The following is a 12813-nucleotide window of genomic DNA, read 5'->3' on the forward strand; positions in this document are numbered from 1 at the left end:
GTCCGCCCACACGATGAGGACATTTTTCTTTCTCATAGTCGTCCTGCAAGGCGTGAGTACCTTGTGTTTCCGCCACCCAGCCGCAGTGCTTTCTTTTCTCAGGACTTGACTAGAGTGGGTATGATGATTACCAAGAAAGTAATTATTTAGGAGTATGTGAATACTGTTTGTGAGTTCATATATGTACATATATGTACAGTGTGCAATTTAAGATTGATATATTAACATGCGCATGTGTACTGTATACACTTAATATATTGTATACATATATAATATATGCACAGATATTTACATATTTATGTTTATATATGTATATACTATATTATAGGTTATATGCACATAATATATATATATTATATACTCCTACACTTGATATATGCACATACATGCATATAAACGTGCAGCTGTTGTTATCTCTTGGGTGAAGAAAGCCTTATGGTTGACAGACAGCAAAAGAAACCTTTTCATGTGTATATAGGTAAACACATTTCCATGGGAAAGAAAAACTAGAAGGAAATACACCGTAATATAAGTAGGCTTTTCCAAAGCAAAATTATATTTTTCTATATTTTTTACCTTAAAACAGTGTACATTTTTATTGCCTATATTATCGGAACAAATGCATATATTTAGGTCTAGGTCTAAAATACTGTGCAATAACTTTTTCTCTGTCTGATAGAATTCAGATTTCTTAAAACTGACTGAGGAACATAATTTTGAAATAAGTCTTTTTGCTTGCTAAAGCCAAGTCCAACCCAAAGGGATACTATCATGCTTATGGGCCCGGCTCAGGCCCCTGGCTTCAGCTCTCAGTTGCTAGCTGACTTTTGTGAAATCAGGTAATCACCAGCACATCAGGTCCATGTGCAGGGAAGTTTTTTCCCTTAATTCATTGCTGTACCCCCAGCACCTGCAGCAGTCAGCCCGGCTGAACCCCCAGCACCAGCAGCAGTCAGCCCGGCACAAAATGCCATAGAGGGCATTCAACAAATATGTATTAAATGAATGAATGAAGAGTAAACCTATCCCCTTTGCTGCTCTATTTTGACCCAATGGTAATAGAGCAGAAGATGGAAAAAATGTCCAGAAATGTTGTTGACTCAAAGAGGAAAGGAAACCTTTTTAACCCCTTTATTCAGAAATGGAAATTAAGGGCTGGGCGCGGTGGCTCACACCTGTAATCCCAGAACTTTGGGAGGCAAAGGGAAGATGTGGATCACCTGAGTTCAGGAGTTCAAGACCAGCCTGGCCAACATGGCGAAACCCCGTCTCTACTAAAAATACAAAAATTAGCTGGGCATAGTGGCGCACGCCTGTAATCCCAGCTACTCGGGAGACTGAGGCAGGAGAATCACTTGAACCTGGGAGGCGAAGGTTGCAGTAAGCTGAGATCACACCACTGCACTCCAGCCTGGGCAAAAGAGTGAGACTCTGTCTCCAAAAAAAAAAAAGAAGGAAAATTAAGACCAGCTAAAATGTGGGTAATCATTATTTGACTGTCTTTGTTCCTCAAAATCATTTTTAAAAGACACCTTATATTTGTACCTTATATTTGTTATATTTGCTGTGTTACTTTTAAATATATGATTCAGATAATGCTCATTGAATTTCTAGTTTTAAGGTTGTTGTTGTTACAAAGGGGCAATGACTTAAAGCAAGCATATATATCATTGAAAATGACATTTTCCAGATATAATGCCCTCCCGGTGTCCAGTCAGAAGTTTTTAAAACAGTTGATAAGAACTCAACATTCACTGGCACTCACACTTCTTGCAACTTTGTCTAATCAATATCATTTTCCAAGCTCTGGCACTTGTAAGTTCTGACTTCATTTTTTCTTCCCTCTATTTATCTATTTTCTGAAAAATGTAAGAGTCAAGTTGGGATTATTTCTCCTCCTCTTCATGTGTTTCTTTGTCATCTTTGATTGGGTGTACATTTTAAACTAAACTAAGTCTCTCTGTCTGTGTGAGGGCATCAGCCATATGGAAGGCCATTGAGGAGATTCTAGGAGTTCCACATGGGTAAATGCCTTATCAGCACATTGCAGGATTTAGGAATGTGCAGAGTTCCAGGATGCATGTGGGATCCAAAGAGCTGCCCATATCCTGGATTCTGCAACATTTGGAAACCCGTCTCCAAACAACTCTTAGCCAGGATTCTTGGTTTACAAAGCAAGCACAGTCTCTATGTTCTCATCATTCACTTGACCATCTCCAAATCTTAAATCTAACAAGATTCATAGCAGCTAATAGGAAAATACTTCTCCTTTCTTAGTACTTTTTTGTTTGCTTGCTTTACTCTGTACTTGTATTTTGGATAGTCTTAGATTCTCAAAAACAAGTAATTTTCTTTGGTCTGTCTGATTAGATTGTTCATAATAACATTATTACTACAACTGTTATTGCTATTTACTAAAAATGTGATATAAGCTCAGGACTATTCCTGCCTTTCAAAATCAGGTGCTAAACAAGTGAGAAGACCCCTGTTCTCTTGGACTTTATTCTAATTTGATGGAGACTGAAAATAAATTAAGAAACAAACAACCCTGATGGTTTAAGACAGGAAATATTTGGATGAAACAAATAAAAATGAGTATAGAAAAGCAGGACTGAGACGATAAAGGTTATATTTAGATTTATCTGAGGGCCCGATGACATTTGAGCAGTGAAGTGGTCTGCGTGACAGGGCAGACTCTGCCATGAGAAGATCCAGGTAGAAGACCTGTGAGGGCAAAGGCCTTGAGGCAGGAAAAGGCTTGGAGTGTCTGAGGACAGAAAGCAAGCCAAGACCAGGGAGTATGTCAGCAGGGAGAGTGGCAGTTGAGACAAAATCAGGCAGTGCCTTACAGACCATGGTGGGGAGACCTGGTTTTACTCTAAGGGCAGTGGAGACCAATGGAAGGTTCTAGAACAATTTGCTTTTTGAGACTCTTTCCTCTGGCTACTGGTAGCAAACAGATGGAGATAGGACAGGCATTGGAGCAGTAGTCCCCTTAGGAAGCCAGGTTGTCAGCCAGGCTTGGTGAACCTGGCCCCAGCGGAGGCTGTGGGAATAGTGAGATGGTGGGAATACCCTGTCAGGTTGCCAGGGTTGGCTGTGGGGGATACAAGAAAGGGAATAATCAAGAATGACTCCCAGGATTTTGACTGGAATGACTTGTGAGCTCATGTTGTCCCAGCCGTTGTCCTAATATCATCTTATTTTATTCTCCCAGCAACTCTGTCAGCTCAGTGCTGCTGTATACACATTTACATAGATGAAGAAACTGAGGTGTAGAGAATTTAAATAACTGAGTCATTCAGCTCATCAGCCACAGAGCAGGGACCAGTGCCCAGCACCATCTGATGAGAAACCCCTCTGCCTCCCATAGACACTGTGCCTCGGCCATTTAAGAGAGGCCAGAGGATGCCCGAAATAATGTTAGATAATTGTTCTATCTGTGTAGTTTTTAGGAACTATTGGGAGATTGATAGGATATATGAAACAAATACTGGATACTGGTCTAAAATGATAAAATACATTTTATTAAACATTTAATTACTGTTTAAATGTTATAAAATTTCCTCCTTAACTCTGGTGGGAATATAAAATGGTTCAGTCACTTTGGAAAACTGGCAGTTTCTTATAAAGTTAAATAAATACCCACCCTATGACTCAGCAATTCTCCTGGGTCTTCATCCGAGAGAGATGAAACATGCCCACAAAAAGACTTGTACAACAGTGTTCACAGTCATCTGGCTTGTAATACCCTCACACTGGCAACAAACAAATGCTCACCCACCGCCATATGGATAACAAATCGTAGCACACTCATAGGATGGAATACTACACAGCAATTAAAAGGAATGGATCATGCAACATGAATGAATCTCAATCACATTAGGTTGAACAGAAGAAGGTAGGCACGAAAACATTCTGTATGGTTTTATTTATTTGAAGTTGGAGAACAGTTAATATCTATGGTGGTAGAGGGTGAGAAGTTGACTAGAAAGAGGCACAGGAAACTTGCTGGAAGGTAGAGACACTGTGTATCTGGATTGCATTGAGGAGTACATGGAAATATGTATGCATATTTCTTTCTAGAGGTGAATTAGCAGTTAATCAGGACAGTAATACAAGTCTAGGGAGAGCCTTCAAATCCTCTTTGAAGATTCCGGCCCGCTGACAGACCATGCTGAGAAATTCCACCAGGTGGCGCTGCGTCCGCTGACGCTGTATTATCGGGAGAAAACGTGGAAAACAGAAGCCCACTGGTGGTCTTCCTAGCTCCCCACCCCCATTTCGACCCCCTACACCTACACACATTCCGCCTCTTTTTTGTCCTGAGTATCCTCCTCTTTTTTCCCACCTGGCCATCTGCCAAACCATCCCCCAAGTCTGGTGTTACTAAGAAGTGATTCACCCTCTAATTTCGGAGACCTAACTAGCAGGTGGGCAGTGGATAATTTTTTTTTAATTCTGCTTGGTGTTGTATGTCAGGTTTCGTTGGTGATGGAAAGTCATGTGAATGTTTTAGGAAAAGAGCAATATAATAAGGATTAATTCTGGGGAAAGCAGTACAGACACTTGGCAGCGCAGGGAAATAAAGCTAACTGGGGTTCTTTGTTATTTTTTTTCTTTTTATTTCTTTTTGGCCGTTTTCATTTTTCCAGCGGGTAAACTGGAAACAGTGAAATGGGCGTTCACCTGGCCACTGAGTTTCGTCTTATACTTCACTGTACCCAACTGCAACAAGCCGCGCTGGGAGAAATGGTTCATGGTGACGTTTGCTTCCTCCACGCTGTGGATCGCAGCCTTCTCCTACATGATGGTGTGGATGGTGAGTGCAATTGGGACCCCATGGCACTGTTAAACCTCTTTAGAGGAAAAAGAAAGGAATAAGAGTCAGGGTTTCGGCCTATAACTGTACCAGTCAGCTATTGCTACAATAAGCTGCACAACGAACCACTCCTAAACTTAGTAGTTTAGAATTGCAGGCATCGATTCTCCTGCTCACACCTCTTCAGGTTGACTGTAGATTTATCAATCTTAGCTGGGACTTGCTATGCAGCTCTCTCTCAGGCTTCAGGGTGGTCATGCTTGATTCAGGCAGCAGGTGGGGTCCATGTCTACTCCACGTGTCTGCTCATTTTCTTTGTACTAGAGGCTAGCTACCTGGGATATTCTCTTCTCACAGTGCATCATTAGAATGCAAGAGAGTACATGAAAACACGAGATGCCTCCCTGGTCTTCTCCTGGCCCTGACTTACCATCATGTCCACTCACATTTTACTGGCCAAGCCCCACATCAATGGCATGGGGGAAATGTACTCCACCTGCTCCAGTGGGAAGAACAGCCATGTCTCAGGGCAAAGGACATGGAGGAAAGGCATGAAGAATTGGGAAATGGTGATCAATCCCTATCAGCATCTTAGTTTCTTCAACCAGCCAATGAGGCATTGCATTAGGTGATCACTCAAGGGTCCCTTCTGAGGCTAAAATAATGAGTCAGTGATTCACATTGGTTGATTGACATTGACTGACATTAGTTGATTGACATTGATTCAGTGGCTTTGACATTAACAAAGCCATTTTAGGAAACCCTGCCTTCCAGAATGCATTGCCCATTTATGGCTATACTTTTTAATGGGGGAGCAATTCCAAATCATTAGAATTGGCCAGAAATTAAAAGGCATGGCAAAATGATGCAAATCCAAATTAATCTTGCCTTGAGTGTTGGACAGAAATGCAATATAAATCTGGAGAATTAAACTCAAGAGCTAAAAAGAAGGTTCTGAAAAAGGTATTTTGGTAGGACCAAAAATACCCAGAAAAATTTTGTTACATGGATTGCAAATTGGTAAACCTGACACAACTAATTCATAATCTTCTCTTTCCTCAATATCACAAACATTTTTTTAAAACCCAAGGTTTATAGCCAGGGGTTTCTCCCTCATCCTGCATTCACTAATGTTTTTATCTGATATATGCACCAAGTGCCACCTCCTATCTGGGTTTGGGGAACAGTGTTGGCTGTCCCTGACCTTAAGGTGCTATGTGATTTTCTGTGCAGTCCCCTAACCAGCAGGCTAACTGACCTGACTCATCTGAGGTTCAACCTCCTTCTCTTTGCTTCCTTTCCCTCCAGCGGAGGTTCTAATAAGTCCCAATCAATGCCCAGGACTAAGGGAGAAAACTAGGAGAAGCCGGAGACCTGGTCCCAGCCACCTGAGCAGTCTGCTCCCCTGAACTCCAGACCGAGCCACAAATATGATTATGAAAATGATGAGCCGGAGGCCAAGCCTGGCTGAGCCAAACCAGATTCCTATAGGGACTGAGCTGAGGGTTAAAAAGGAAAAACAAGGTTTGGCCAGGATGCTGGTAGCTCCATTTGCTGCAAAGCAACAAAATAGAAACAGCGTGTGTTTCTGCAGCTCACTTTCCTCCCTGGAGACTGGAAGTCAGAAAGCCCTGTGGCCACCCCAGGTTCGATTCTGTTCAGTTCTGCTCAGTACTGAACAGAAATGAGCTGCATTCTCTGGTTTGAAAGGAGGCAAGACAGGCATCTCTATGGATTTCACTCACATCCCCCCAGTCTTTGAACAGGGAAGGAGGGATTATGGCCTTTGGAGTGAAGTCAGGGTTCTGGGTGCAGGTGTCTCTCAAGGGCTGGCCCAGGAGGAACTGTGAGAAGAATGTGCTCCTCACAACATGTGGTTTGCATTTCCTGTAGTTTTATGGAAAGTGGTATCCTAAAATGATCTAACAGTTTCAACTCTTGTGAGTTATCTTCTCCTTGGGCCCACGTGCAGGGAATGTGTCTCTTTTTCCACTTACCTCTTTTTTTTGCCACCAGCTCCCTCATCATCTGCCTCATCAACTGCTTTTGTTTTTTTAAGCATGCTTACGTTTGCCTTTTCTATATTTGCATAAGTTTAAGCGGTACAAGTGCAATTTGTTACATGGACATATTGTGTGATGGAAGTGACGAAGTCCTGACTTTAATGTATCCATGACTGAGATAATGTGCCTTGTACCCATTAAAGTAATTTGTCATCACCCACCCCACTTCATTCTGTGCTGAATTTAAACTGGGGTGGCCTCTGGCCTTCCTGACTTTCAGTCTCCAGGGAGGAAAATGAGATGCAGAAACACAACATTTCTGCGCCTGACCCTTCTGAAGCTCCATTGCCTATCATTCCACACCCATGTCCAAGTATACACATTACGTAACACCCACTTATGAGTGAGAACATGTGGAGTTTGACTTTCTGTGTCTGAGCTGTTTCACTTAAGATAATGGTCCCCAGAAGCTATTATGATGAAGATGGACAAGGACAGTAAATTGCTACCAAGCTTCAAGGAACAGAGAAAAGGAAATGCTAGTTGTGGCTTTCTCTTTTTTTTGAGACAGGGTCTCACTCTGTTGCCCAGGCTGGAGTACAATGGCACTATCACAGCTCATTGCAGCCTGAACCTCCTGGGCTCAAGCCATCCTCCTGCCTCAGCCTCTCAAGGAGCTGGGACCACAGGCATACACCACCATGCCCAGCTAATTTTTAAAATTTTTTGTAGAGACAAGGTCTCACTATGTTGCTCAGGTTGGTCTAGAACTTTTGAACTTAAGCAGTCCTCTCAACTTGGCTTCTCAAAGTGATAGGATTACAAGCATGAGCCACTGTGCCCAACCTTAGAGTTACGCCTTTACTGACAAGTATGGATACTGTCAAATCCAGCCCCTTTGCAGTTCTTCTAAATTCCCATTATGCATCCCCCCTGACATGGACACTCAAATTCCAAGCAAAGCATCCATCCATTCTGGATTCCTCAGGGCCACCCGTAGTTCAAATATTCTGTCCCAATATTAAGAAATTCTATTTTCTCTTCTCAAACTACCCACCTCACCTGAAAGGAACAAGTGAAAAGACCAATGTTTTGTTGGAAAGCATGGTTCCTATTATAGCACTGTCCCCTGACCTGCAGCCCCCAGCCAGCATCCACATAGTATTGATACAGAGAGCAGACATTGCACCCCACAGAGATAGCCCAGATGGTACCCTGTTGTGAGTCTCCATCAGAAGAACCATGGGCAGGTGGGGCTTGAGGTGACCCTCAGCTCACCATCTCTTCCTGCTCCTTCTAGGTCACAATCATTGGTTACACCCTGGGGATTCCTGATGTCATCATGGGGATCACCTTCCTGGCTGCCGGAACCAGCGTGCCTGACTGCATGGCCAGCCTCATTGTGGCCAGACAAGGTGGGACTTCCAGTGGCAATGGGGAAGGAGGGAGGGAGGAAGGGAGGGAGGGAGGGAAGGAAGGCAGGAGGGAGAAGAGAAAGGAAGGAGGGAGAAGAGAAGAAAAGAGGGAGGGAGGGAGTGAAGGAAGGAAAGAGGGAAGGAAGGAAGGAAGGAAGGAAGGAAGGAAGGAAGGAAGGAAGGAAGGAAGGAAGGAAGGAAGGAAGGAAGGAAGGAAGGAAGGAAGGAAGGAAAGGGAGGGCCTCTCTACCTGGGGTACCTAGCTGGCAATTAACAAGGTTTGGAAGGAGGGAGGGGGATGCCATGTTGGTTGAAAGGTTTCCTGGGATCAGAAGAACAGAGAAATGATCCAGAAAGTCCCACCCTTGAGGAAAGCAAAGACATTTCCAGGTAGCCCCCTTAGCCTCTTCTGGAGGCTGTATCACCATCCTTCTATTATTCAAAGTAGTGGGAAATGTACTGACAGCTAACCTTTGCTGAGTAAAGCATCGCAGATGCACTATCTTATTTGATTTAAACAACAGCTCTGTGAAGTAAGCACAATCATACCCCCATTTTATGGACAAGAAAATTGAGGCTTAGAGAGGACAGACCCCATCCCTAAGGCTGACCGACCTGCAGTGCCCTCTGAGTGACAGGTCCCAGAGGTCAGTTTTCAGAGTGTGACAGATCCTTCCCTCCTTCAAAGCCAAGCTCACGGGCTCACAGCTCACCTTCCCAAACAGATGCCCCAGATGGCCACACCCTTCTGCAGCACTCGTTCTGATGCATCTGCCTGATTTACACTGGAGGGCATTTGTTTCAAACAAATGTGTGTTGAGCTACAAAACTTAGCCCGGTGTCCCATAGACATCCTCATGAAGCTCTACTATTGTCTACACTATTGTTCAGTTATTCTGAAGAAGGCCTGGAGACAGTGCAGGGCAGTTGGAAGATGACCCAGTGTGCAGGTGTGATCTCAGGAGTCACTTTCTAGAATGGTTGAGTTTATTCCTTTCCATAAGGATGTCTCAGAATCTCCAGAATCCTTGAAATCATCTGTATTAGTGTGTCTCACATTGCTGTAAAGAAATACCTGAGGCTGAGTAATTTATCAAAAAAGAGCTCTAACTGGCTGACGGTTCTGCAGGCTGTACAGGAAGCATGGCAGCATCTGCTTGGCTTCTGGGGAGGCCTCAGGAAACTTCATTCATGGTGGAAGGTGAATGGGGAGCAGGCATGCCTTACGTGGCAGGAGAAAGAGGGTGGGGGGAGGTGCTACACACGTTTAAACAACCAGATCTCACGAGATCTCACTCACTGTCACAAAGCTGGTACCAATGGGGGATGGTGCTAAACCACTCGTAAGAAACCACCCCCATAATCCAATCACCTCCTGCCAAACCTCACCTCCAACACTGAGGACTGCAATCCACAGGAGATTTTGTGGGGACACAGACACAAAGCATATCACTGTATTTGGTTTTTTGAATCACTTATATTCAATCAGTGATCATGTTTGAAGTAAAGGTCAACCATTCAATAGAACGTGTGTTTCTATGCTTGATAATTGGTGTCATCCTTTCACATGGGTGATGGCCTTGAAAGAGAAGCACATATGTGAGCTTGCAGAACCACACTCTGGCTGTGAGATTAAAGGTTTGGGAGAGTCCTATGTGGGGCCCCTGCACTCTCCTGGGTTCCCTTCCCTCACTTAAGTGACCTCTTGTCCCTGCAGGGATGGGAGACATGGCCGTGTCCAACTCCATTGGGAGCAACGTGTTTGACATTCTGATTGGCCTTGGTCTCCCCTGGGCTCTACAGACCCTGGCTGTGGATTATGGATCCTACGTAAGTGTTTTCTCCAGGACTTCTCCTGAAATCCAGGGCTACGTGGACTCTGTTTTAACAGCCTTGGCCACAGGGTCTTTGTCTCGGGGCAAAGGGGGTATAGAAATTGTAATATTGAGGGGAAAACAAATTCTCCTTGTCAAAGGCCTTCCTAAGTCAGGCTTGCAGGGACATTCAGGACTTTAGAGCAGGGGCCAGCAAACTTTTTCTGTCAAGGGGCAAATACTAAATATTTTAGGCTTTGTGGGCCAGAGGATGTTTATACAGCTCTTCAGCTTTGCTGCTATAGCAGAAAAATGGCCCTAGACAACAAATAACCAAATGGGCATGTCTGTTTCAATTCAACTTTCCTAATAGAAACTGAAGTTTGAATTTTATATCATTTTTATATGTCATGATATATTACACTTCTTTTGATTTTTGTTCCAGTCATTTAAATATGTAAAAACCATTCCTCACTAGTGGACTATGCAGAAACAATTGGTGGGCCAAATTTGGCCCATGGGTCGTAACTTGCCAACTCCTACTTTAGTGTACTTAGACTTGCTCCACCTTATTACAGGCTAAGTGATGCATGTCAGAGACACATTGGAGAGATGCCATCCAAGTTGACCACTGAAAGGGCATCGCCCACTGCAAGGGGTCACAGAATTCCAAATAACTCTTATAAGTTCTGCAGCCCAGAGGGTGAGACTTTTGCAATCAGGCTTTTACGAATTGACTCACATCAGCCAAATTCACAAGAGTTTGATGTCTAGGATAGAATGTCAACAGATGGTAGTAACAGATGGTAAGATATATAAGGGCTGTGCAGAAAGCATATGCTTATTTTGGATGATATGTTCTCTATATTCCTGGAGAAATAACTTGTGTGGGAGTTATTTTGGGCATCCTGTGACCATCCTCTAATTCAGTGTTTCAGGAGTACTCACAGATTACATTCATGGCTAAGGTTTATTATAGCACAGGATATGGGATAAAAGGAGCTGGAAAGTGAAATGCATCAGGAGAAGCCCAGCGTGGTCAGCTGCAGGCCTCTAATTCCTTCCCTAATGAGTCACACAGAACGTGCTTTCTCCCTTGCAGGGAACATGCATGAGATGTCTCTGTCCAGGGAAGTCCACTGGAGGCTGAGGCTTTTGGGGAGGGCTGGTCTGGTAGGCGCATTTCTGCTGCACGAACGGCCATGATGCCTGAATCTCAGAACCACAGCATAGATACCAGGTAGACATTATAAAGTTTGCCAAATGATCCTGACAAGTTGGTACAGCATGGCCTCTCGCTTCTGGGGTACAAACCAATGTCATCAATTGTAACATCCCAAGGGTCACATTCATAGGGGTTGGCCAAAGGTCAACCATGGTTCTGGACTCTCCTGGAGGTATGCAAAGATTAGATAACCAGGCCTGCTGTGTCAACAACTTTCACACAGAAGGTCAAATTATTGTTTTATTTTTCAGAGTAAATGTTGCTAGCTAGTATGTTACCAAAAACCCCAAAATTCCACTGGAGTAGCCCAACAAGGGTTTGGTTTTTTACTCAAATTCCACTGCAGATATTCCCATCCTGGCAGCTCCCATGGGCTCTTCCAAGCAGAAACTCAGGGTTTGTCACACAGTCTATCCAGTGGTTCTACCATCTTAAAAGTCCTTCTCCCATAGCTACACAGAAAGCAGAGAAGGCAAGGGCATGGAATATTATGTAGATCATTTTCTGATGAGGCCCAGAAGTGGTATCTGTCCCAACTGTTCCCATCCCACTGTCCACATAAGTTACATATACCCACTTGGGTGCAAGAAGGATCCAGGTAATTAGTTTAGTGTTGTGCCTGAAATTCATATAGCCATGTGTAGCTTGTGGCTGACTGTTGGACCCTGCGGCTCTAGAGGATTAAATGACAATCCCCCAGAGTCTAATCCATAGATAACTATTGTTAACATTTCAGCATATTTTTCTTTCTCTAGGTTACTTCGTATAGCTAAGATGATCCTATAAAGGCAATTTTATACATTGCTTTTTATACTTCCTGTTATATCAAACATGTTTTCCTCAAAATCTCATTGGAAACATCATCTTCAAGGTGCCCTATTATTACAGTATATTCCAGAATTTACATAATCATGCTGCTGATCTTGGACACTTATGTTGATTCAAACCTTTCACTGTTTCAAGTAGTGACACCACAGACATCTTTGTACATTAATTTATAGGTTTTAGAGTTGTACATAGATCTATACTTTTCAAGTTTACATTTCAAGTTTTTTTTAGATGATTTTTCTCAGTGTTGGAAAAGTTATATAAAAGAATGACAGATTGACATTCCAGAATGACAATATTTTTTACATGGTTGTCCAGATTCATTCCTGAAGTTTTGGGACAGCTTTATGATACCCTCGTATCCTGACCACAGGAAGCTCCATGAAGGCTGACATTGAACCTTTCACTTGTCTGTCTTCTTCATGGCACACAGTATGGAGCAGGCACATACTCAAGCCATGAAAAGCCTGTTGAATAAATGGGAATCCATGTTTAGCTCTTCCACGGCCTTTGCATTCACTTTCACCAGCAGCGAAAGTTACCTTTCATGAATTAGAGGGACACTTCAGGTCCAGGCTGAGACATGAGGGCATGAATAACCTTGTAATTTGGTGCCCCCCAAAACATATTTTTATTTAAAAAATATTTCAGCATTTACTTTCAAGATGAGATAAAATGTTTTGTGAGCAAAGGATGGAGATGGGAG

General features: G+C 43.2%; 1 protein-coding gene across 2 annotated transcripts in view; it reads left to right on the forward strand.

Moving 5' to 3' along the window:
* SLC24A3 (solute carrier family 24 member 3) overlaps window positions 1-12813 on the forward strand; it is a 496602-nt gene that overhangs the window by 461152 nt on the left and 22637 nt on the right. For both annotated transcript variants that reach the window (XM_007961268.3, XM_073008630.1), the window contains exons 13-15: window positions 4656-4822; window positions 8126-8240; window positions 9958-10070. In XM_007961268.3, the coding sequence (XP_007959459.2) occupies window positions 4656-4822; window positions 8126-8240; window positions 9958-10070 (395 nt within the window). The remainder of the gene's footprint in view (window positions 1-4655; window positions 4823-8125; window positions 8241-9957; window positions 10071-12813) is intronic.

The sequence above is a fragment of the Chlorocebus sabaeus genome, chromosome 2 (genome assembly GCF_047675955.1).
Source record: "Chlorocebus sabaeus isolate Y175 chromosome 2, mChlSab1.0.hap1, whole genome shotgun sequence".
Lineage (NCBI taxonomy): Eukaryota > Metazoa > Chordata > Mammalia > Primates > Cercopithecidae > Chlorocebus > Chlorocebus sabaeus.